Genomic DNA, 24,315 nt, shown 5'->3' with positions numbered 1-24,315 from the left:
TATCTCCCATATAGAATGTCCTGAGCAGCAAACAGAGACTGAAACTCAAACCACGGCTGGTCCAGTGGCTGGAAATAGTTAATTATAAATAAGCCTGTCTGTAAAGACAAAAAGTATTTCCACTTCAAAAACTTTGCAAACTAAAATCCATGAAATTAACTTCTCCATTAAATTAAGCATTATTTATGTTGAACATGTTTCTGTTTGCATGCAATATCAGCCTTCTGAAGCTTTCCCATATGTTTGCAGCTTATTATGTACACCTGACTACACAAACTAAGAATAATTGATTACACCTAGCTAACAATTAGAGATTGCTTTAGATTCCCCCTTCCTCCCCTATGCTTGGTTACTTGAAAACAGGGATCTGTAACTGGCAGGAAAGTATAAATCTTTGTCACCAACAATCAAACAGGCTGTTTGATAAAGACATAAAGGAGAAATGAAAGCTTGTTTAAAAACAAAAGACAAAAGGAGTAAAAGTCCTCCCTAGAGAAAAGAAAGAATTTTGAATTAGGCCAGGGATGGATGTAGAGATTTATTCATATTGTATTCTAACTTGAACCAAGGGCTCAGGATGGCCTGCTATGCACTTTAAACAACTCACTTTAAACAATGCACTTTTACTCAAAGTAAAAATCCACTGGGTCCCAACAAGATCAAAATATTCCTGCCTAACCACCTTATTAGCAGCATAACCCCAGGCATGTAAAACTAGTTATAAATGGATATACTTGTAGGAAGTGGTGGCAGAGAAAAGGCAAAGTGCATTTCTGTGGGCAAGTGAGCACTGTGGTTGAGGATTCTGGTATTTGAGGATTCTGATATGAACTGATCTGATCCATACCTCCCCCCCAAACTAGATGGGAACTTAGTTATTTCACTGGCATTTGCACTTCCTGAATATTCTGGCAGCTTTTGTTTTTGCTCATTTTTTAAAAAACATGGATTTTGAGAGGAAAACACTTAGAAAGCCATTATTTAAAAACTTTTTTTTTTTTACAACATTCACAGACTAAAGTGTAAGATAGATGGATGACATGGGCCAGAAATATGTTGATCTGAGCATTCTTAAGCAGTACCAAATTATCTTTAAACTCATAAGTGAAACATGCATACAAGATAATTCCAAAACTTGGTAAATCACTAAAGCTACAAAATTCATGATTCTGGGATAGCTCAGTTGGTAGAACATGAAAGGGGGTTAGACTACATGTCCTCCGTGGTCCCTTCCAACTCTATGATTCAATAATTCTATGAAAGTGAAATTTCTTGATTAGGATCTGCAAATCCCTCATTCCTTCTCATCAATGAACATGCCTTTAGAACCCCTGATGCACCTTTAAGCAACCAATTTCATCAAAAGATCATGGGTATTCGGGGGGGGGGAGAGTTATGATAAAGTTTTAAACAAGTCAAAAATCCTCACAAAGACTTTTTGCCTCCATTCCTTCCACCTAAAAAGCTACCTAGCTTGTTGGAATGAGCAACTGCCCCCCCCCCCCCGTTACTGGGGGCATTAAAAGGGTATTTCTGATGTCAATTTTCTAGGTTTATTCCAGACGTCTATTACTGCTTCCCTAACTTCATTTGGCAACATAACTCCCGAACTTTTCCCCATATCTATTTGTGATGAGGACACGATATCACTATTTGCTGTCACATTCAGTGAGACCTTCAGCACTCAATGAGTTTTCAAACCTGAATACTTCCTTACACCACTCAGGTTCGCTACAGCCATACACTCTTGCCCATTCCTTTCATACTTCCCAAGCTCTCATCTCATTCTCCAACTTTCACAATGAATAACAAAGACTACGATGATTTTGGGTGGGCCATTAAGCTTTAATCTCTGGGGCTTTGTTAACTACAACTAAACTTGTATCTTCACAGGTACTTCTAACATTATTTCTGGAAAGCTTTTAGCTATAAAAGAACTTTGCCGTTAACCTCTTTGGCTTAGGCTCAAAGCTGTCTGTGATTTAATGTAAGGAGCAGGATTCAAGTCAGACAGCCTGTTGCAACGTCATCCCATGGGCCCTATAGAGAAGAAATAAGCTGTCACTGGAATTATGAAACAGACAGCCGCTACATCTTATTGGAGTCTATAATAAATCTAATGTCACAGAGCAATAACCATCTCCAATGCACTTTCTAGGGTGCCCCACTGAAAGTCCCCAAAACTTTCAACAGTGTTGTAATATTTTTTTTGCGGGGGGAATAGTAAGACAGCGAATTTTCCTCTTTTTACAAAGCATATGGCACCATAACTATCAGCTCATTAAAGTACGTCAACAAGAAAAAGAGATATTAATGGAGCAACTGTTGCCATCAATAATATTTTGCAGCGAGGATAAATGATAAGCAACCTGTATCTATCAGGAAATTTAAGAAGTCCCAACAAAGATTCAGAATGGAATAATAACCCATTTCCAGAGGTCTTTCCTAACACTTAGGAGTTAGAGCATTATCTAGCTTTATACTCCATTGTTCAAAATTAGTGAGTTTAAGCATGTAGGCGAATGTCTCCTATTGACGTAAGTAGGAGCTCAGTTGGTAGAGCACGAGATTTTTAATCTCAGGGTTGTGGGTTCAAGTCCCACGTTGGGCTAAAGATTCCTGCATTGCATGGGGTTGGTCTTGATGACCCTTTTGGTCCCTTCCAACTCTACAGTTCCATGATATTATGATTATGATTAATATATCCCACCCATCTGACTGGGTTGCCCCAGCGACTCTGGGCAGATTCCAACAAATATAAAAACATAATAAAACACCAAACATTAAAAACTTCCCTATACAGGGCTGCCTTCAAAGGTCTTCTAAAAGTTGTGTGGTTATTGACATCGGATGGGATTCTAAAGTGCTTAACTCTGGAAGTTCATATATTATCTTGCTCACATGCATTCATTCACTAATCCTTGGAATCTTGGAAGATAGGCTGGTATTATTGTCATCACATTGCAAATGGAGGGCTGAGTGACAGTGTCATGTCTAAGATCATACAGTGAGTTTATGGCTGAGATGCACTTGGAACTGGGAAAGTCTAGATCATAGCTCATGTTACATGAACCACTATATTACACTAGCTTTTAAATATGCAGGCAAGCTGAAGTATGGGAGGTGATTCAGTTTTTCAAGATAAACCAGTGACTCCACAGCTCATTACAAAAAGCTGGCCTTCAGTGAATGAACATCTTGTTGTGGAAAAAAAATTTCATCCCATTCTCTGAGGAACATGAGCTGATTTTGCTACACATGACCTTTGGAAACCTCCCAATTCTACAATTCTATGATTTAAAGCATGTTCATCAAACATGTGAAGACTTCCAGGCATAGGAATTCAAATGTTCCAATGAACATACACATTGGGAATGCAAGGTTAGCATATATTTTATGTGTGTGCTTTTGGAATGCCCGTTTGCTTCCACTGAGCTCTGCATGCATCTTTGCAGTATAGCACATATTGCAGACACCGCAAAGAAACAAAATCTTGTAGCAGTACACTAGAACTTCACACTGCATAAGCAATGTGTCACTATAGTTTTCCTATTTCATTGTTATAATCTTGGTTATTTCAATCATTAAATCACTAAAGCGTCCTGTAATTATTTATTTATTATTTTATTTAATTAAATTTGTATACCAGCCTATACTCATAGATCTGAGGGTGCTTCACAACATAAAATCCTAATACAGTGGTACCTTGGTCTACAACCATAATCCGTTCCGCAGGTCCATTTGTAAACCAAAACAGGTTGTAACCCAAGGTGCGCTTTTGCCAATGGGGCCTCAAAAAAAAAAAAAAAAATGTTCGTAATCCCCCCCCCCCCAAAGAGGGTTGTAATCCAAAAAAAGGTTGCAAACTGGGACACGCACTTCCGGGTTTGACGTGTTTGTAATCCAAAACGTATGCAAATCAAGACGTATGCAAATCAAGGTACCACTGTATAAAAAACAGAAATGAGGACTGCAAGCATGAGTGGAATACTGTTTCACTCTAAAGCATTGCAGAATCACACACCTTTAAACCCACACATTCTAAGTGGCAGCAGAATCTACAAACTATTATTTGCAATGACACAACACAGATAAATAATGATCCGAAACATTTTTCAGTGTTTTCTTACCAAGAGGTGGTCCATGTGTTATAAGAATATCTATTCCATCTGGAATTAGGTTCCATTTCTCTAAAAGTGCTTGGCCTCGCGGAAGATTAAAGCCCCAGCCATAAAACCAAGGTTGCCTGCCAAAAAAGGGAGAGATTTTCTTCAGTGCTATATACACGTTGGATTAGTCAGTTAAGACCAACCACGAAACATTCCATTCAACTTTGTTCATAATGGATACAGGTACATATTCTGGGTTGCATGGCTTGGGGAATATTCCTCCAAGCCGTGTAGAACAAATGGAAAGGTTTGCATTGTGGTGTGGTGTGGTGTGTGTGTAGCACACAATTAAGGAAAGAATTACTAACAGCACCTATTTTGGTTTGTGTACTTTATATATGTGGACAGGTCAATTTCTGTTCTCTCAGTTTCTCATTTGTCTAATCTTAAATTCAGTTCTACACATTTCCATATCAGTTTGTGAATACTGGGTTGAAGTGAGAGTAATGAAAACGTAGCTAAGAAGCTCAAATCATATACCAGTATATGACTGACACCCGGCATTTTTTCATCTCCGCCAAGTTAAGCAGTTGGCTCCTTACCTCTCTCGCCCTGACCTAGCCACTGTGATCCACGCGACGGTCACCTCCAGACTGGATTATTGTAACTCGCTCTACGTGGGGCTGCCCTTGAGACTGACCCAGAAACTCCAGCGGGTGCAGAATGCCGCAGCGAGACTCCTTACGGGGTCTTCGCTGCGAGATCACATTCATCCGGTGCTATACCAGCTGCACTGGCTCCCGGTGGAGTACAGGATCAGGTTTAAGGTGCTGGTTTTAACCTTCAAAGCCCTATACGGCCTAGGACCCTCGTACCTACGGGACCGCCTCTCCTGGTATGCCCCACAGAGGAACTTACGGTCTTTAAATAAAAACATCTTGAAGGTCCCAGGCCACAGAGAGGTTAGGCTGGCCTCAACTAGAGCCAGAGCTTTTTCGGTTGCGGCTCCAACCTGGTGGAACGCTCTGTCGCAAGAGACAAGGGCCCTGCAGGACTTGACATCTTTCCGCAGGGCCTGCAAGACAGAGCTGTTCCACCAGGCCTTTCGTCAGGGCGCAGCCTGACTCCCTCCTTTGGCAATCTTTAGAAAACTTTAGTTTATGGTTGCCATCAATTTGTATTTTAATTAATTTTTATAATGTTTTTATAATGTGGCATTGTTTTAGTGTTGTTAGCTGCCCTGAGCCCGGCTTCGGCTGGGGAGGGCGGGATATAAATAAAATTTATTATTATTATTATTCTTTGGAAATTAAACCAATGTCCAGACTTTGACATTCAAAAACTTACTTGCAGAAACTTATAGTTGTAGATGAATTAGAACATAATATTTAAACGCACATGCTTCTCTAAGCATGGCCTTACGGTCTCTTTTTCTAACTTCCAAACAACTGTATTTTCTTCTCTTTCCAGAGCTCAGCACTCAACCTCCTGTTTCTCAATTAGGACATGCCTTGCAGATCCTATGAGAGATTTCCACTTTTACCTTCTTCTGCAGCTTTGCTCTGTTTCTTTCAAGCAGAGAAGATGCACTCCAACACTCTATTCAACTTAGCAGTGTTCACGGCTAAATTCTAAAATACAGTAATCTTGCTTTACATAATCTCCTTCACTAGATACCTCCCATGTGACCAACTTTAGCCAAACACATGAGAACAATTCAATTACCAACCAAATTTAAACACAGAGTAATCCATACAAACATTTACAATTTCAGTGTATTAAAATATTATACTGTTTTGCACTTTAGTGCAAATTTATCCTAATATACAGGGATATATGCAATTTTGCCTGTTTCACACATTATTGCAAACCAATGCTACCTAATACATTTTTGTACGTTATTTTCATTGATATGTGCATTTTATGCACTCTTTAATTTAGCATATATGCATTTTGTATTTGGTTGGAGCACGCCACTGCAAAATTAAGAGACGCAGAAATTTCAAAGGATGGCTGTGTTTTAGTTGTGTATCATTTCAGAAAGTGCATAGATTCACCTTTACATGCAAACTGAATAAATTTTCTCCTCCCATTCCTGCTTCAGAATAACCCATCAAACCCAATGTAGTTTACTGAAGAATAAACTGGGAATTCTAATGTGAGGTAGCCATAGTGAAAATTGAAGTAGCGCTGTCTATGCTGGATTAGTTTTTTTGTTTCTGGCTCCACCCACTGCCAGTTTGCAGACCTTGATGGATTGTCCTTGAGGCAATGCAGCCCTGGAACAAGGCATTGGGAGGGACTCAAGTTTTCGTATCCTACGGCATAGCACTATTACGTGACAAACTGACCTTTCCCGACTTGCCTTTTCTATAGTTATTCAAGAAACATACCCTCCTACAGCAACTCCTCAAGTAATACACAGCTAAACAGTTGCCACCCAACCTTATGAACATTAACCTGGAGATTAGGGGTGTGCAGCTTGCTGTAATATCAGCCTGTTAATGAGTCAAACAACAACACAGGATGATTTGGTCCATGCACAGGGTCAGATTAAATGTGTGCTAAATCAAAACATATTTTACTGCTATTACGTAAAATATATTTAGCAATATAGAAGAGTATGATCCTTGCCAATTATTAAAGCTGTACTGGAAACAATAATGTGTATTAAATTATACACAACTCTGTCCACAGCTTAAATGTTTTTAATAAATTAATTGGCCATGCCTGCTTAGCCTGCTAAATTATCTTATTAAACAAATATATCAGTTGATATGGTATTTAATTAAGATAGCAGTTTCACCTGTAGATGGCATGTCCAACCATTTTTAATGGTCCGAAAGGCAATTGCCTAAATCGAGATGTATATTAACAGCAATGTCAGCAGCACTGAAGTTCCTATTGAAGGGAGGGGACAGTTCTAAGAAGAATCTGATAAAAACAAAACAAAAAACTAAATCTCTGGTTTCCAAAATTTGAAATTAACAACTAATCTTTCCAATTACTCAATTACTAGTATATAACATTTTATTCTGGCATTTGATATGCTAATTATTACTATTCCAATCCTTCATATTCAAATATTTGACTCTGAAGTTACTATTTTAAACTGTGTTCATTATGTAAGGAAGTTAAAGGGATTGCAATCTCAGTAATTAAAATTTATCACTACAGTGGCAAACAATTGCTTCCTGGCAATTCTACAAGTAATGGAGTGTGGGGTTGATACTCTTGAATATGTTTGTGGGTTTTCATCTTTCTGATGGACTGCTGAATAGGGCTTTTGCTATATCCCTTACAGAAGGAACAACAAACAACAGACTGTTATAATTTAATAAGTTTTATGATAATTGCAATGTTAGTGCTTAGCAATATAGGCACATCAACTACACTTCTTTTACAGATGTTACTTTGGAGAAGGCTTTACACTACTTCCTTGCTACATCAACAAAAGACAGAGAATTCTTTCAAGAAATGCTCTGAACTATTCTTTGTATACTGCACGGCAAAGACAAAAGGAAGTGCCCCTGAAGCTGCAATTTATCTTCTTCCACTACTGATGAATTGCTAGTGCTTTCAGAAATTAACGTGTTGTCTGAAATCTTTCTGAAGCTTTTTTCATATTTCCTGTGTGTGTGTGTGTGTGTGTGTGTGTATTTTGTAATGTTTGTAGAATACTGCATTCCAGGAGCTATTATAAATGCAAACTAGCCTGAATATAGAATAAATTTTATTTGAGAGAATAAGTTCCAAGTTACTGGTAGAAAAAAATGGCAGAAATGCTCCAGAATGCTCCTCCCCTCTTTTGAGAACACATATTCTCTCTCTGATCATGTCACCCCCTTTATAGTCTTTGTAGTATTGCTTTTTCATTTGGAAGTCCTTAATGTTAAAGTTCGATATTCCAGGACTATCAGAATTACAAGGTTTTACTGAAGACAGATGTGAAAACCATCCCTCCCTACTCCTGTTTCCAGTTCTCAAAAGTTCTAACTAAATTCTACTACAGATGGGGAAGACACAGGCATATGCAAAACATATAGGGTTAATATTAGTGCATGATCCTATTTTACAGACAGAAAGATAATCTAACAGGCTTCCTCTTTTATTGCCAACATCAGGGAGAGAAGTCAATATGCATATATTGGCTCTCATTTCCTATGCATCATTTTCCATCGTTTTGTCTCCATACAAGTACACCTGGAACTGATCCCATGTATATCTCCTTAACACTCCATGGTCTCTTTATGATGCTATTGTAAACAGCCATTGCCTTTATGGCCTATGGTGCACGTCTAACCCCTGCCCCACGCCAGTAACCAGCTATAGAAAAGCTCATAAATTAGTATGTTAAGATAGGAAATATGCTCACCAATATTTACTTATTTCCATTTTCACTTCTAGACCACCATCCCTCCTGCAAAAATTTCAATAAATCATGCAAAATACAGCCAATTACAAACACACACAGAGCTGCATACCAGCATCAATCTGTAACAATGAAATGAACTCATAAGCAAATGGAAAACTAGGTTTGAGGCTCAAAATTACAGCTGCATCAGGAGGGAATTCCACAAATGAGGTGCTGCCACAGGTAAGACTCTGTATCTTGTATTACCGCTTAGCAGGCTGTCAGTGGATCACAATTTGCAGGGCCTCTCATGCATATCTCAGAGCATGGGTTGGCAGATACTGGAGTGGCACTCCCTAAAATATATGGGCCCCATGATATTTAGGCCTTTATATACCAGTACTAACACCCTGAATTGGCCCTAGCAGTCAGTGTAGTGGTTTAAGAATCATTATTAGATGATCCCTTTCACTACATAGCATAACAGCCAGACCATCTCCATGACTAGCCCCATATAGGGCTCACTGCAATACTCCAGTGTGACATTGCTGGAGTGTGGAGTACTGAAGTCAGGCTATCCTTGTCCAGGAATGACCATGGCTGGTGGAGTTGGGCACAGGCATTCCTCACCAATGGGCCTTCAGGGACAGCAGCGGGTCAATGAGCACCCCTAAGCTACACATCTGCTTCATCAGGCGAAATATCTCCAATTCCCAGACATTATGAGTTACCTGTATTATCAGGATTCAGTCTCAGCTTAATGGCCCTCATCAAGCCAATGCCTGTCTCCAGAAACTAGTCCAGCACTTTGCACAGCCTCTCCCAATTCAAATGGAATGGAGAGAAAGAGCTGGGTGTCATCCACATACTAGTGACATCCGGTGCCAAATCCCTGAATGACTCTTTCCAGCAGCTTTCATAGATGTCGACTAGCACGGTGGATCCTCGTGGGATTCCACAGCACAAATGCCATGGGGTCAAGCAAAAGTTCCCCAATGCCACTTTCTAGGAGTGGACCTGCAGCGAGGACCAGTGGTCCAACTCCAAACCTGCGCTGCTCCAAAGCAAATGGTATCAAAAGCTGCTGAGATGTCTAGGACAAACAAAAGAAGAGCGTTTCCCCCCTCCCACACCACCCATCTCTCTCTCCCAATAAAGGTTCATCAAGAGCAACCAAGAGTGTTTCAGCAGAGAATTCAAGACTGAAGTCAGACTGAAACTGTTTTAAACAATCGTTTTCATCCAGGTATGTCTGAAGCTGACTAGATACCAACCCTTCAATCACCTTACCCAGGAAAGGAATATATGCAACAGGGCAGTACAATTAAGGGTCCAGGGAGGACTTCTTAAAAAGGGGCCACCCCACCACTGCTTTGAAGGCTATGACTCCCTCCTGCACTGAGGCATTGGCACTCCAAGGATCCACCCAGTCAATCCATACTGGGGATGTATGAATATAGCAACATAAAATGCAATATACTACCTTTACATTCATGAATGTAGTACATTACATTCTTTTCAATGAAACTAGGTCTTTGTGAAAGACAATTCAAATGTTGTCAGCTCTATAGAGAACTTGGACAGAGGTTGTTTCTCCTTACACATGAATAGGTGTATACTATCCTGTCATCCTCTCAATTCCAGATTTTCAATTATCACCTTTCCCCTTAATTTTCTCCTTCTATAGTGGCAGCAACAATACACAATCATACAGCCCAGAACTTTTTTAAAAAGGAATATATTAGATAGTGGCTGATTTTCTTTTTGGTTGCACACAAAACATTTCAGATAGACACAATGATGGCTGGTTCTCACAGTAAGTCAGCAGTTGCCTTGCACTACACAGACTGTAGAAGTCTACTTGTGTGAGCAGAATGGTATGAGAATCCTGAATTGATGTGAGTTCCTTACTCCTCTTCCATGGGAAACCCCCCAAACAGGTTTCCATCAGAGGCGGATTTTGGCCAGAGCTACTGGTTCTGCTGCACTGGGAACCGACACTACTGGGTGCTACAGGGATTTGCAACTATAACATACTGAATTAAGTAGAAAAGAAGCTGAGAGGTGGCACCAAATTTTGGCCTTGCACAGGGCACCGTTGAAATTTTAAAGTCCACCACTGTTTCCATGTAGACTAAGGCATGATGAAAGGTGTGTGCTGATTTTTTCAACTTTCAAATTACAAAAAATGATGGGTGCTAAAAATTTGAAACAAGACTTGGAAATTCAAAAGATATTTTGGTTAAATTAATCTAATTTAGTTTTGCTTTGTAAAATTGCATGGAAATCATTAAAAATGATTTCACGTACATGGAGTTATATTAATATTAATATTTATTTTTATTATTTAGCATTACCTGACATTTTCAGAAGGTAAAATTAAAATCCTTTGGTTTTCCAAAAGCACTTTATGTGTTTCTTCATCCAACATGGGCTTACCAAGCTAAATGTCTAATCACAAACATAATAGCAAATTTGAATGCCTCACATCCAAAACCATATTTTAAAGAACTCTCATTGAAGAAATTTGCAAAAATTAAGTTTCACTATTTAAAATGGCATACAGGACTTCAAAGCTCTAACATCACAGTAGTCCAACCTTATATTTAAAGCAACAAGGGACTGAATGCAAACGAGTGAACCGGCTGGCAGAGGAGAGATGTGTGACAGACACCCTCACTTAAGATGGGTGCCGGGTAATGTGACTGATATTCTGGATGTGTTAATAGATAATTTTAAAAATCCTGTATTACACAGCAGAGGTCTACAATTGACTATTTCAGATTTCACAGCAGCAAGGTGTTGCACTTCAGCGAAGGCTGCCCAGCGAATGAGGCTCCCCACCCAGAGTGTCAAAGCATGAGGAGGAATGTCTGGAACAAAACTATATGTTTATTTAATTAATTACACTGTAATTAATACTTAAAGACACGAACCCTTTTAGAGAAACTTTTAAACGGCACTGCTTAGCTATCCATACAACATCCACTCAACCCATTCTAGGATTCCAAATCCTTAGGGAACCAAAACTGGGTTTCCCTCCCTGACCCACACAGATAGTTCAAAACCCCAACCGCCTACACAGACACAGTTAGCCCCTCTCCTACTGCAAGTCTAATCACTATCTAATTCCAGGTCTATCCCACTGGTTGCCAGGTCACCAGGAAGTGGACAAGTGGTGTCCACTCACTTTGAACTTGAGACAGGACTATGGCCCATTGCCTCTTGACCTCCCTCAGAAGGCTCAATCGTTTACATGCCCCAGGTGACTGGCAGGTCAAACAGGCCAGTAGGTACAAAAGGAAACAGGCAGCCTCAACACCTGGCCTATTAAAAGCTATTAAAAGGTGGGCTCTATAGCTTGAATGTCAGGGGGCTTTTCGAGTGGTTTTTTGACCTATTGGAGAATGGCAAGGGTGGGGTGAGAAGCAGCCCAAGGTCGCTCAATCTCAAGCCCTTCCATTGGAGAAATTGAGAATACGTCATGGGGGCAGATCATGCTAGTTTCAACCACATTTAGGGGACTAGCCTAGTCCCACTAGTTCACTGACCGCATGCCACTGAGGTGGACCCAGGGTCTGTCCATCAAAAGATGTTATGTTCCATTCCTGCTCTATGCCCAGAATAGAAACACTATAGGCTGCTACAGGATGGGCACAGTTCTCCATCCCTCCACTTGCAGCCAGGAGCAGAATGGTCATTTTTATTTTTGCAAGCAAATAACATTTGTGGATTGTTTTGCCAGGCTACAGTGACCAAAGTATGGCTGGAATTATGACCATTCCTTAGCCTGAAATTGGCTTCCCTCAAAATTGTCTAAACAAAGCTTTACTTTCATTACATATTTCAACAAATCTGAAAAAATGAGCTTTTAATGAAAATATAACCCTGCTATTCTATTGTTTTCCCTGCCATTAGTTATGGGAACTGTGTCAATGAATGTCTTTGCAATGTACAAACAGATTCCCAGTGATTTCCAATGGATTTCCAGTGGACAGTGCTCATCCAAGCCCCACTGAATTTCCTGGGTGCATCTTCTGATGCAAATGGTGATATGGATTTGCTTGCAGGATCATCAGATGCTATATTTGACTAGGTGCCCCCAATTACAACTAGATATCTACAGATATCATTGGAGTTTTTGGTGCATTTTTAAAGCTGATACTGGATAAACGAATGGAATAAGGAATAACAAAGTTATCATATAGAAAAGGTCAAATATTAGAGAAATCTATAGTTACAGTAAAGTATAACAAGGGAATAAATATAACCTCTATTTTTTCACACCACTGAGGGTTTCATCGTCCTAAGCAATACATGCAAAATCCCACTGCTATCATTTCCTCCTTTAGTCCTAATATTCATAACCCACATTTTTCTTCTTAGAAAATGTGTTTTCCTTTATGAATAGAAATGATCAGCTTATTATGGGACAAGAAATGTCCATCCTTCTCTTCCCTTGGAACTGTAGTATATATTAAGATCCGCCAAGTTATGGAAGCTGAAGCTGTTCTTTTATGCAAAGGTAGCGCTAAGGCGTGTGGTTTGCCATTATTCTGTCTCTCTTATGATAATCTCAAACCAGACCAAAATCTGGCTAGAAAGATGAAACCCTAGAAAAGATCTGGTGCACGAGCCTTGGGTTATTTCTTGCCTCTCCACACACTTCATAGGCCTAACAGACACACATTCAAAACCATGCTAGGAGTATAGCATTGAGGTAACTTTTCGTGAATCATTATAAAAAATCTTTAAAATGTAAAATGTGAAGAAGGAAACTATTGCTCTTTGTGCACTGTAACAAAAAGGGAGATTGTTACAAGAAAAGAGATTGCAACCAAACATCAAGAAGAACTTTCTGACAGTAACAGCTGTCTGACAGTGGGACAGTCTCCCTCGGGAGTAGGTGGACTCTCCTTCCTTGGTGCTTTTAAAACAGAGGTTGGGTGGCCATTTGTCATGGGTGCTTTAGTTGAGATTCCTGAATTGCAGAGGGTTGGACTAGATGACCCTTGGGTTTCCCCTCCAACTCTACAAATCTGTGATTCTGTGAATAATCCTATGACACCCCCCTCCATTTAAAGATGATTTAAACTGCAATCCTATAAAGTGTCTACTCACAAGGTCCATGCTTTAAAACACCATCTCCAAGCACACTTTCTTTTTGCTCCAGAGCTTTCCCCGTGTAAACCTGCTACTTAATGCTGAAGTGCAACAAACAGCAATTTGGTTTTTCACAGATTGCTGTTTGCTCCGATTCAGCTTTAAAGTGCAGCCCGTGCCTGGAAAGCATGCAGGGAAGGTAAGTGTGGATAAGCCCTAAGTCCTGCTGACATGGGGCTTACTCCCATGTTTGTGGGTTTAGGACTGCTAGCTGGGGCTGATGGAAGTTGGAGTCCAGTGACATCTGAAGATCCACAAGATCCTCACCCCTAATTTAGATTTCCATGGAAAGCCTGGAGGCATTAAACAGACAAAGGATGTTGTTGTGATGCCAGAAGAGATTAATGGATTAACAATCAGAGACATTAAGAGACAACTGGAGATGGCAGAGAGAAAGGGCCTAGTGCACAAACTGAGGTGACCAGAGAAGACAAAGCTTCTAAGCTCTTGGCAATTGATTTGGAAAAAGAATGGAAGACGTGGAAGAAAAAGGATTTCTCCCTATTTCCTCAAACCAGGATAAAGCATGATGGGACTGGAATATATAGAACTGAGTATGGTTTAATGAAGACACAACAAGCAAATAAGTATGGACTATTACACTATTAAGATTTGTTGGAACCCTTGAGGAGAAATTCATCACATTGGATTGGAGAGGGATTATTTTGGGCACTTAACGACAACAATAATTGAAGTACTTATGTACTTTTTGTATGGAAAAAGGCAAGCATGAAGATGCCTGGCATGAAGATTGAGAAAACAACCCCTAGTAGATTGAGAAAAAACTGGACATTAATACAAGCTAGATGTCATCCTGGAGTACCATCTTTGAATAATTGTCATACACATAATTGACAGACAGAGAATCGGAGGACCCTCTTTTCCTCCCCTGCCTTTTCTATTATCTTTAATTCTTCTAATCTCTCTGTTAATTCTATCTATACTTATGCTTTGTTTTTTGAGGTTTCCTACCTTGGATTAATGAAGATACACACAGGAAGGTGATGAACGGAAGATGAAGGGCCCTGTGTGAGGGGCAGGGAGAGAGGATCTCCCAGGGTGGGAGGCTGGGGGAAGAGGGGGAAGCTCCTCAGTGAGAGCTGGGAGGGTTCACTCTTCTACAGTATGTGTGGAATAAGGATTAAGACAGGAGTCAGCAACCTAAGGCCCATGGGCTGGAGGCAGCCCACGGAGGTCGTTTGACCAGCCCCTGAACTGCCCCCGAACCGAGCTGCCTGCTTGCGTGCTGCGCTAAACCGGCATAGCATGGGGACTTGCTTCTGTGGCACCGAAAATCACATCTACACAGATGCTGAAAATCACAGGTGTGCACGCGCAGACGCCGAAAATTGCAGGTGCACGTGTGATCTGGCCCACACAGGGATCTCCGCGGGACCGATCTGGCCCAGGCAAGATAAATCTTGCTGACCCCTGGGTTAAGATATCATTGTGAGGGAGGGCTTTGTGTTTGTTTTCTCTTATTTCTCTTCTCTTTCTTCTTCTTTATTCCCCTGTTTTGCTTATTCTTGCTTGTTTCCTGTTTATCTTCTTTAGACCAATTTGGCTGTTATTGTATTTATGTGGAAACTCTTAATGATTTTAAAAAGATCTTCACACTTAATTTAGAGCATTTGATTAAATATCTGGAACTAAGGTTCTGAGTACCTTTCTAGGATCTTCTCTATGATTTTTTTTAAAAAAAATTATGGCTCATACAACTTTTTATTTCACTTTATACTTTTATTTTACTTTCACTTGATTAATAAATAAAAGAAGTAAAATTTAAGCAGATGTCTGGAAAACATTCCCTCACATATTTCTGGAACGTTAATCTACTTAATGTATCTAAATGGCCATGCATTTCACTAAAGAAACAAAAGTATTCATGACAAAGCACTGTATTCTGACAGATTTCCTTTCCAAAAGAGAACAAATTTCTTTCAGTATTCTGTATCCCATATAAACTGAATGTTGTTAATGCTGTGACAGAAAAGGTTTTGCTACACACAAGGCTCCAGGGAGAAGAACTAAATGGCAAAAAAAATTGTTTACAGCCTAATTAACCTTATGTTAAAATGTATGAACAACTTTTACAGGTCAAATACAAAAGGACTGAATTTCTGCTAGCTCTTGGATGCTGCTTTATGTACCGAATGTCTGCCTCTCTGCTGTAAAGTAACCATTGGAATAATTTTCCTACAGAATGATAGTTGCTATGACAACCATAGCAAATTTTCCTTTTCTGAAACAGATGTCTCATTTAGTTGAAAATTAGAATGTGAAAAACCCATGGGAAAAATTAATTCAAACTTTAACAGAACACTGACTACAATATAATCTCTTATGGGTTAACCCCTTAACATCTCTTTGTACTCCTATGTAACCTTCAAATAAATTCTAATTAAACCAATTTAACCTCTTATAAATGACCTCTTTAGCTATAATTAGCACTTTAGTTTTCTCTGAAGTATTCATTTCTGCTACCATAATAACAGAAATAAGTGAGACTAAAAAAAAGTGGACAAACGAATTTCAGACTAATTATTTATCAGTTTCTGGTTTTATTCAACTTCTGCTTTAAAAAGGGCCAGTGTCATTCAAATGGTGCTATTTAAATAGGACGTACCGCATTTGTACATGTAATTTAGAAAGCTATAGTGCTTTCTGTGGATTTGATCTTTAATTGACATGGAAATTGAGGGTTTACGCCCCTCAAATGACTTTAACAGTTGCAGAAATGAACAGGGCATGAACACAGGAAAAAAGGTCCAGATGCAATCTGGTTGTGGTCTCATTTCTCAGAAAAGTACAATCAAGAATTTCACTATTTTGTTTCCATAAATTGGCCCTAGAACATGAAGTATTCTTTTTTCTAGTTTAAATGCAGATAACTATAAGTGTAATAAAGAATCTATACAGTGGTGCCCCGCAAGACGAATGCCTCGCAAGACAAAAAACCCGCTAGACGAAAGGCTTTTCCGTTTTTGAGTTGCTTCGCAAGACGAATTTCCCTATGGGCTTGCTTCGCAAGACGAAAACGTCTTGCGAGTCTTGCGATTTTTTTTCGCTCCCCCCCCCTTTCTAAGCCGCTAAGCCGCTAATAGCCTTTTAGCCGCTAAACCTTTAATAGCCGCTAAGCCGCTAAACCGCTAATAGCGCTAATCCGCTAAGCCGCTAATAGGGTTGCTTCGCAAAACGAAAAAACCGCTAGACGAAGAGACTCACGGAATGGATTATTTTCGTCTTGCGAGGCACCACTGTACCTGCCTTCATTCATGTAAGTTAAACAAGCCACTGACAGTAATGTAAGAATGCTCCCTTACATAAATTGGTGAGCAAAATAAAAACAACAAAACACCCTTAGAGCTCAGTCTGGCACATATACATGCAGAAGCAACCCCTGCTAAAGATAATCTCAGAAAAGTATGCATAGGATTGCAACCTTAACTTTCTACTTCCTACATTACTTGAAGAATGTAGATATTTTGTAATCTGGACAAATACACCATCTATAAGAGGAAGACATTGCTGTAATTGTCCCAAAATTGGGAAAAAATGCCTTATAAAGACTGTTCTGGTGAATCCCTTATTTCAGTTTATCAAACAATGTATTCTTGTAGTGGTCTGTAGCTCATCAATAAATTGCATATTAAACTAAGGCTTTCACATTAAACTAAGAGACATTTATTGTTGTCAACATCCTATTATGCGGATGAAATAAAATTGTTTCAATCCTGCACACTCCATCATATTATTTCCAGTTTCCCAGATTCTAAATATATTGGTACAGAGAGAATTCTTTTATCTATTTGGCTCTCTATGCTCAACATGTGAGTTTCCAACCTGACCATGGCAGATTGCACATCTTTGGGTAAACCTAAAAGAACTCTTAAAAAATAATTCTGTGGGGGTTCCAGACCGGAGACCTTTGAGGTACCCCAAACCTCTACACCATATAAAATCTGGGCCATTGTTTTTGCTTTATACACAGATAGAGCTGGGTTGACCAGATTTCCACCTTTACATGCAGCGAATTTCAGAATGGCTTTTGCTGATTTAAAGGCTTGCAATTTGATATTGGATAGCTGTGTATTCCAAGATGCCGTTTCTGAATAAATCAATCCCAGATATTTAAACGTATTGACTTGGTTTATGATGTGTTCATCCAGGTGCCAAACATGCTTTTTGGAACGCTTCCCAAATACAATGACCTGCGTCTTATCATAGTTTATAGATAAAGCATTCCTCATGCAATATGAACTTAATTTTGCAAGCAGTCGTCTCAGGCCCACCTGGGTTCTAGATACAAGTACTAGGTCATCAGCATACATTAAAACTGAGAGTTTTTGGTCGAGAATTGTGACAGGGGCAAACTGTAGGTCCTCCAGTTCCTTAACCAGGTCATTAATATAAAAATTGAACAGGAAAGGTGCCAAAATGCATCCCTGTTTGACTCCAGTGGTGGTCTTAATTCTAGTGGTGAGATGGCCAGCCAGATATATTGGTCATGATTCTCTGCATCTCACTGAAAGAAACTGGAGTTATAAACCAGCCTTTTGCACAGCTCCTATTCATCTAATGGGGCTTGCATGGAAGAACTTCCTTAACAATCTACTCAACCAAGTTCAATAACATCAGAGTAATATTTGGTTACAGATAGCTGCGGAATACTGTTATTTGTCCTGAAAGTGTCAACAAGCAATAATTCAAAAGGAAGCCCTAAAATGATTCAGAAACTTAGTGAACAAACAATATTAATCAGGGACGCCAAGATATTTTGGCACCTCCCGCTGCCCCGCCATAGCCAGGGAGGAAGAGTTGAGTGAAAATCTACATCAGGAACAAGGGAATTGGGGGGGGGGGACATCAAGATCTGCTGCCCCTGTGGATCCTGCCATCTGAGGCGGTCACCTCTCGTTGTTTGATGGGTGGGCCAGTCCTGATAATAATACATTTTCACAAACATGCCTTATAGCAAGTCAGACCCTTGGATTCATCTAGCTCAGAACCTCCCACACTGATTGGAAGCAGCCCTTCAGGGATTAGGCAGGAGTGTCTCCCAGCCCTACCTCTCCCCACTGGGGATTAAGCTTCAGTTCTTCATTACAGTGGTGCCCCGCAAGACGAATGCCTCGGAAGACGAAAAACTCGCTAGACGAAGGAGTTTTTCGTTTTCTTAGCCGCTTCGCAAGACGCATTTCCCTATGGGCTTGCTTCGCAAAACGAACCTTGCCCCGCAAGCTCCGGGGATAGCGGGGAAGCACAGCGCGTCTTCCCTGCTGTCCCCGGACCTCTTTTGAAGCAAGGGGCGGCGGGGAGAATATCGCTTCTCCCCGTTGCCAGCCCCGCAATCTCCAGGGACAGAGGGGAAGGCGCGCGCGTCTTCCCCTCTGTCCCCGGACCCCTTTTGAACCAAGGGGCGGCAACGTGGAGAAGCGATCTTCTCCCCTCCACCCCTTGCTTCAAACAGGGGACAGAGGGGAAGGCGCGCGCGTCTTCCCCTCTCTCCCCGACGGTCTCCTTAGGAACGCATTGATTGATTTTCAATGCATTCCTATGGGAAACCGTGCTTCGCAAGAGGAAAAACTCGCAAGAAGAAAAAACTTGCGGAACGAATTAATTTCGTCTTGCGAGGCACCACTGTATGCAAAGAGTGCTCTACTACTGAGCACCAGGGAAAGTTGAAACCTTACTCGCTATTTGGTGACATGTTGGTTGGCCTAATAAAAGTTATTGCCCTAATGTAGTTTTAAACTCCACAAAGGAGAAAGAGAAAGCAGAAGGAGGAGAAAGCCCCCCTCCCATCTCCAGGTGTTGATCCCTACAGGTCAAGTGCAGAGTGAGTGAGGAAAAAGTTAACCGTGTTGGCCAGCAGTCCTAGCCCATTTTCTCACGAGAAGATATTCTGCTGGGGTCTCTGGGGTGTCTAGCAAGTGACTTAAAGGTAAAGGACCCCTGACAGACGACTCTGGGGTTGCAGAGCTCATCTCCCTTTACAGGCCAAGGGAGCTGACGTTTGTCCGCAGAGTTTTTCTGGGTCATGTGGCCAGCATGACTAAGCCACTTCTGGCGCAATGGAACACCAAAACCGGAGCAGTGCACGGAAACACTGTTTACCTTCCCCGGCGGAACGGTACCTATTTATCTACTTGCACTTTTGGGCATGCTTTCAAACTGTTAGGTTGGCAGGAGCTGGGTCAGAGAAACGAGAGCTCACCCCATCACGAGGACTTGAACCGCCGACCTTCTGATCAGTAAGCCCAAGAGGCTCAGTGGTTTAGACCACAGCGCCACCCACGTCCCTACTCACCCGCATCCCTACAGCAAGTGACTTACTCTGTCCCAAATTAAGCAAATGGGTCCCTGGGCCAGGAAAAGTATGAAGTGGCAGCAGAGGCTAACAGGGTCAATGTGAACAGGCACCTACTCTCTTCAATTTCATTTGTAAGTATTCTAATAGCAGTACTCACTGTTTTACTCGAATATTCACAACATTCTTAACCATCTTTGTTTGCCCCAAAGGGTATGGCAGAACTCCATGTCGCATTTAAATTTCAATGAGGCACAGGTGAAGTTTCCAAGGGATTCTGCCTTAAATTAACATTTTTTAAATGAAAGGGAAAATGAGACACAGAAATCAAAATTTGCTAGTACTTTTTTCTTTTCTTTTTTGCATTTCTGGTAGTAGCTATTGTCTTTTCCTCCTTTTTCAAATTACACATGGAATCATTCACCTTTTGTTTAACAAGAGAATTCATGCATCTCTGACTGGAAAGAAGAAAGACTTGAGCTGTGACTAATGTGAAATGATTGTTTCTAAAAATTAATTTGTTATAAAACAATGGAAAATAAAACTAAGACAGTTTTATCTCCATAACTAAGACAGACAAGATAGGAACACATAGAAAACAGTGTTAACAGAATGCTGAATATATACAATTGTGTTTCCTCCCCACCCACCCCGATTCTGCCAAAATTTAGTCTGATATGCAGGGAACAGCTGGCTGGGCCAGGGAGGTGATCAATGCCTCTTTACAATGCCCTTTTTCTTTTTCCTCTTCTCTTTCTCTTTTTAGTCTCTGAATTCATGTTTTAGTTTGGACAAAAAAGGAGATCTTTGACAATAATCTTTGTATTGTTCTTTATAAACCCTAATAAAATTCATTTTTAAAAAATAATACACAGATCACCTGGCCTGACTAAACTGACTATGTTTGCTGCTAAACTCTACTGTAGCATCCAGTGGCACTTGGATTATTGTTATCCGTCTTCAGAGGGGTGCATAACTAGAATCAGCAGAAATTCTATGCTCAGAAATTATTCAATGGGATCTACCAACTGGCCATACAAATAGGTAATGAGCCATCCATAAGTATAGGAAAGGTCTACACCAGCTGGTTTTCCTAGGGTAAGGACATCTTAGAAAGAGCTCTTGCAATTTGTTCCAGAGTACAGATGGTCTCTACCACCAGGTTTTGTTGTAGGAAACCAGTGTCTGTCCAGACATGAGACATAAGAAATACTGCCTTGTTCAGCTTGCTACTGGAATAGTAGTCTGGGATGCCTCTGTACAAGTCAATCGAACTGGAAGCAAGTTCCACATTACTCTGAATAATGAAGGAGGATACAGCTGAATTCAGAAAGAACAACAGGCAGATTAAGTTGCTAAATATGGTATCCACATTAAAGGCTGTCCCAACATATGTGGGATATTGTGCATCTATATCACGTCCAGCTGCCCTTGTACATGTGCATTTCATTTACTCTAAAGGAACCACCCTGCTGTGTAGTCTGACATCAGTCATCCACTCAGTTTTTATGGAGAATCCAGATGACGCTGTTGACAACCTGTTCCAGTTTTCTCCATTTAGCCTTCACCTATATAGTTTAAATACAATTGCAACATCAGACTATTAGGGGAAACAGGTAAAGAGCTATTAAAGCTTTAGACGCAGTCATATAAGACGGACGGGAAATTTTTTTGCCCTGAGAGTCATGTATGTGGGAAGCTTGCATGTGGGGAGGGGAGGTTTAACCCTATTTGGCAGTGGTGGCAGCAAAGTTGCTAGAGGTACCAAAATATGTGGTGCCAGATATTTGATGTATACCTGAAGGAGCATCTTCACCCCCATCGTCCAGTCTGGACACTGAGGTCCACCTCCAAGGGCCTTCTGGCAGTTCCCTCAGTACGAGAAGTGAGGTTACAGGGAACCAGGCACAGGGCCTTCTCGGTGGTGGTGCCAACCCTGTGGAACGGTATTCCATCAGATGTCAAGGAGATAAGTAACTATACACCCTTTAGAAGATTATCTGAAGGCAGGGAAGTTTTTAATGTTTAATGTTTTATTTATGTTTTTGTATATGCTGGAAGCCACCCAGGGTGGCTGGGGCAATCAAGTCAGATGGGCAAGGTACAAATAATAACATTGCTATTATTATTATTATTATTATTATTATTATTATTATTATTATTATTATTATTAATGGGTCACAGAGGAGCCCCACGAGGGCTACATGCAGGTTGTGGGCTGACCATGTGGCCCACAATGTCTATCCCCCATTTAAATACAACCATTTTTAAAAGCAGGAAGATTATAAACTCCTCTTTGAGTGACAGCAAAGCACTCATTTGTCACAGGAGCTCAGAGGGGGAGGAAATGGAAGAGGAAGGGAGTTGGAGGAGGGGAAACTACCATTATGAGCCTGGAAACAAAGGGAGATTTTACCTTGCAATAAAACTCTCAATGCCTGAGGAATGAAGTTATCACCCCTCTTTTATTGTCCACTCCAGGTCGCCCAACCATTGCCACAGTGTCCTTTCTCTTGGCAGATCAAACTAAGCAGGTGACAGCAAAGGTTGCAAGGTTTTTAGCTGGGGCAATTAGAATAAGATCCACTATTTGACTACTGATTCAAAACCCTAAAGTGTATTTTATATAATTGACTTCTTATTTCTATTCTTTGTATATCGTATTGTTGGTTTATTGCTATGGCCGATGGCTGACACAAATAAAGATTCATTCATTCTCACAGCAAAAACAGCATAGTAGATGGGTGAAGCCTTGGCTGGAACACAGGTGGCTGAGACCCCTATTGCTTGGACTTGCGTGCTATTTTTTTCTTTCTTTTAAAAATGGGTTTGCTAATGTGCAAATAAATACATTTTTAATATGGATGAAATTGCAGTGCTCTACCTATTTATAACGTTGGTTAGTAGATAGGGTATAAATACTCCTAAATAAATACATATTTCCCAGAAAAAGGGACCATTTTATCCTGGTTCTGGAGGTGGGGGTGGGGATCCCATCTCTGCAGCTCTGTTTATTCATGAGTGTATGTACCAACACACACTCATGGCATCTCTCCATGTGTCACTGCTTTTTTTAGGTATACCCATGAAGAACAAAGGTTGGACTCCTCTAATGATGGCTTATTCGCACTTTTGTGGTGTAAAAGAGTGAAGTGTGCCTTCAGCTGTAATTCAGAAAAGAACTGTGTCTGAACTACCAGGTTTAGGAAACACAGTCCAGTCTGAAACAAACAAAGCCAAGACCAAGCTATGTGTGAGACTCTTTGTAGAATGGGAATTTCCCTGTGTGAACAGGAATCCTGAAGATTAACCTCTGTGGCTTACATAATTTGATAAATTTCCACGAACTACTGCTGGTGGGGGATAAATTTGAGAAGAGCAAAAGACTAAAGAAAGTAGGATATATGTGTAATAAACATATTTTAAAAATTTACAAGGAATGCCTAAATAAGATCCACTTTTCAATTTAATTTCTCACATAAGGCTTTCATTTTTTCCCCTTCCAAAATACCAAAAGTAATTAGACCATATGGAATAGCTGCTTGCCAACTTTTTTTTTCTAATTCAAAGCAGGCTTCAGTTAAATAAGCAGAAAATAATAAACTGAAACGTGTGTGTGTGTGTGTGTGTGTGTGCGCGCGCGTATATTATATGTCTAATATGTAGGCAAAAATTATTAAAAGCTGAAACTATCTCAGTAAAATAAAGAGGACAAAAAGCACCTCTTCTGACTTTCTGCCTTCTGTTTATCTGGTTAACGACAAATTAAGTGCACTAAAACAATGGCACAAACAGGATATTTCAGAAAAAGCTCTGCCATGCACCTTCTCATTTGTACACAATTTGTATATATAGGTGATATAGCAGTGAGCTCCTGGTTATTTCTACAGAGACAACCAAAATCTGGCCGTTTGGATTTGTTAAGTAAATGGGCAGTCTGCCTCACCCCATTGGACCAGAACTGTGGCCAGAAGAGAAGGGAGAATTCTACTCAGATTTAAAATTATTGGCTGGAGGGAAGCATTGTTGGAGTATCAAAGGCAGCTTTCTATCCTATACACATTTACCTGGGAGTAAGTCTCATTCTACACACATATTGGGATTTGAATCTGAGTAAACATGTGCAGAATTATACTGCACATCTGGAGCTAACCCATTAGTTTAAATGGCTCCAACCCAGCTGCATATGCCTATATACCACAGAAATGAATGGAACTTAAATATAAGTAATTGTACAGTGACTTTTGCCTTTATGGCAAGTAAATGGGGTTTATCCATGGATGCACAATGGCAAGATTGCCCCTTAAGAATGGACACCCTATTAAATTAAGAACAATTAGTAGCAGAAGTTTTTATTTTATAGCATAAACAAAAAATAA

General features: G+C 40.3%; 1 protein-coding gene across 9 annotated transcripts in view; it reads right to left on the bottom strand.

The window, feature by feature from the left end:
• Positions 1-24,315, bottom strand: part of MPPED1 (metallophosphoesterase domain containing 1) — an 84,166-nt gene that overhangs the window by 8,488 nt on the left and 51,363 nt on the right. For 4 of the 9 annotated variants that reach the window (XM_028728727.2, XM_028728726.2, XM_077930762.1 and 1 more), the window contains exon 6: positions 4,131-4,246. The exons of 3 other annotated variants lie outside the window; for them this stretch is intronic. In XM_028728727.2, the coding sequence (XP_028584560.2) occupies positions 4,131-4,246 (116 nt within the window). Of the gene's footprint in view, positions 1-1,936; positions 2,041-4,130; positions 4,247-7,022; positions 7,044-24,315 lie in introns of those variants that run through there. 2 more of the 9 variants (XM_077930763.1, XM_077930765.1) reach the window with 2 other exon arrangements.

The sequence above is a fragment of the Podarcis muralis genome, chromosome 6, assembly GCF_964188315.1.
Source record: "Podarcis muralis chromosome 6, rPodMur119.hap1.1, whole genome shotgun sequence".
Classification (NCBI taxonomy): Eukaryota; Metazoa; Chordata; class Lepidosauria; order Squamata; family Lacertidae; genus Podarcis; species Podarcis muralis.
Note: the sequence above shows the minus strand (reverse complement) of the source record. Positions and strands in the feature narration are given on the sequence as shown.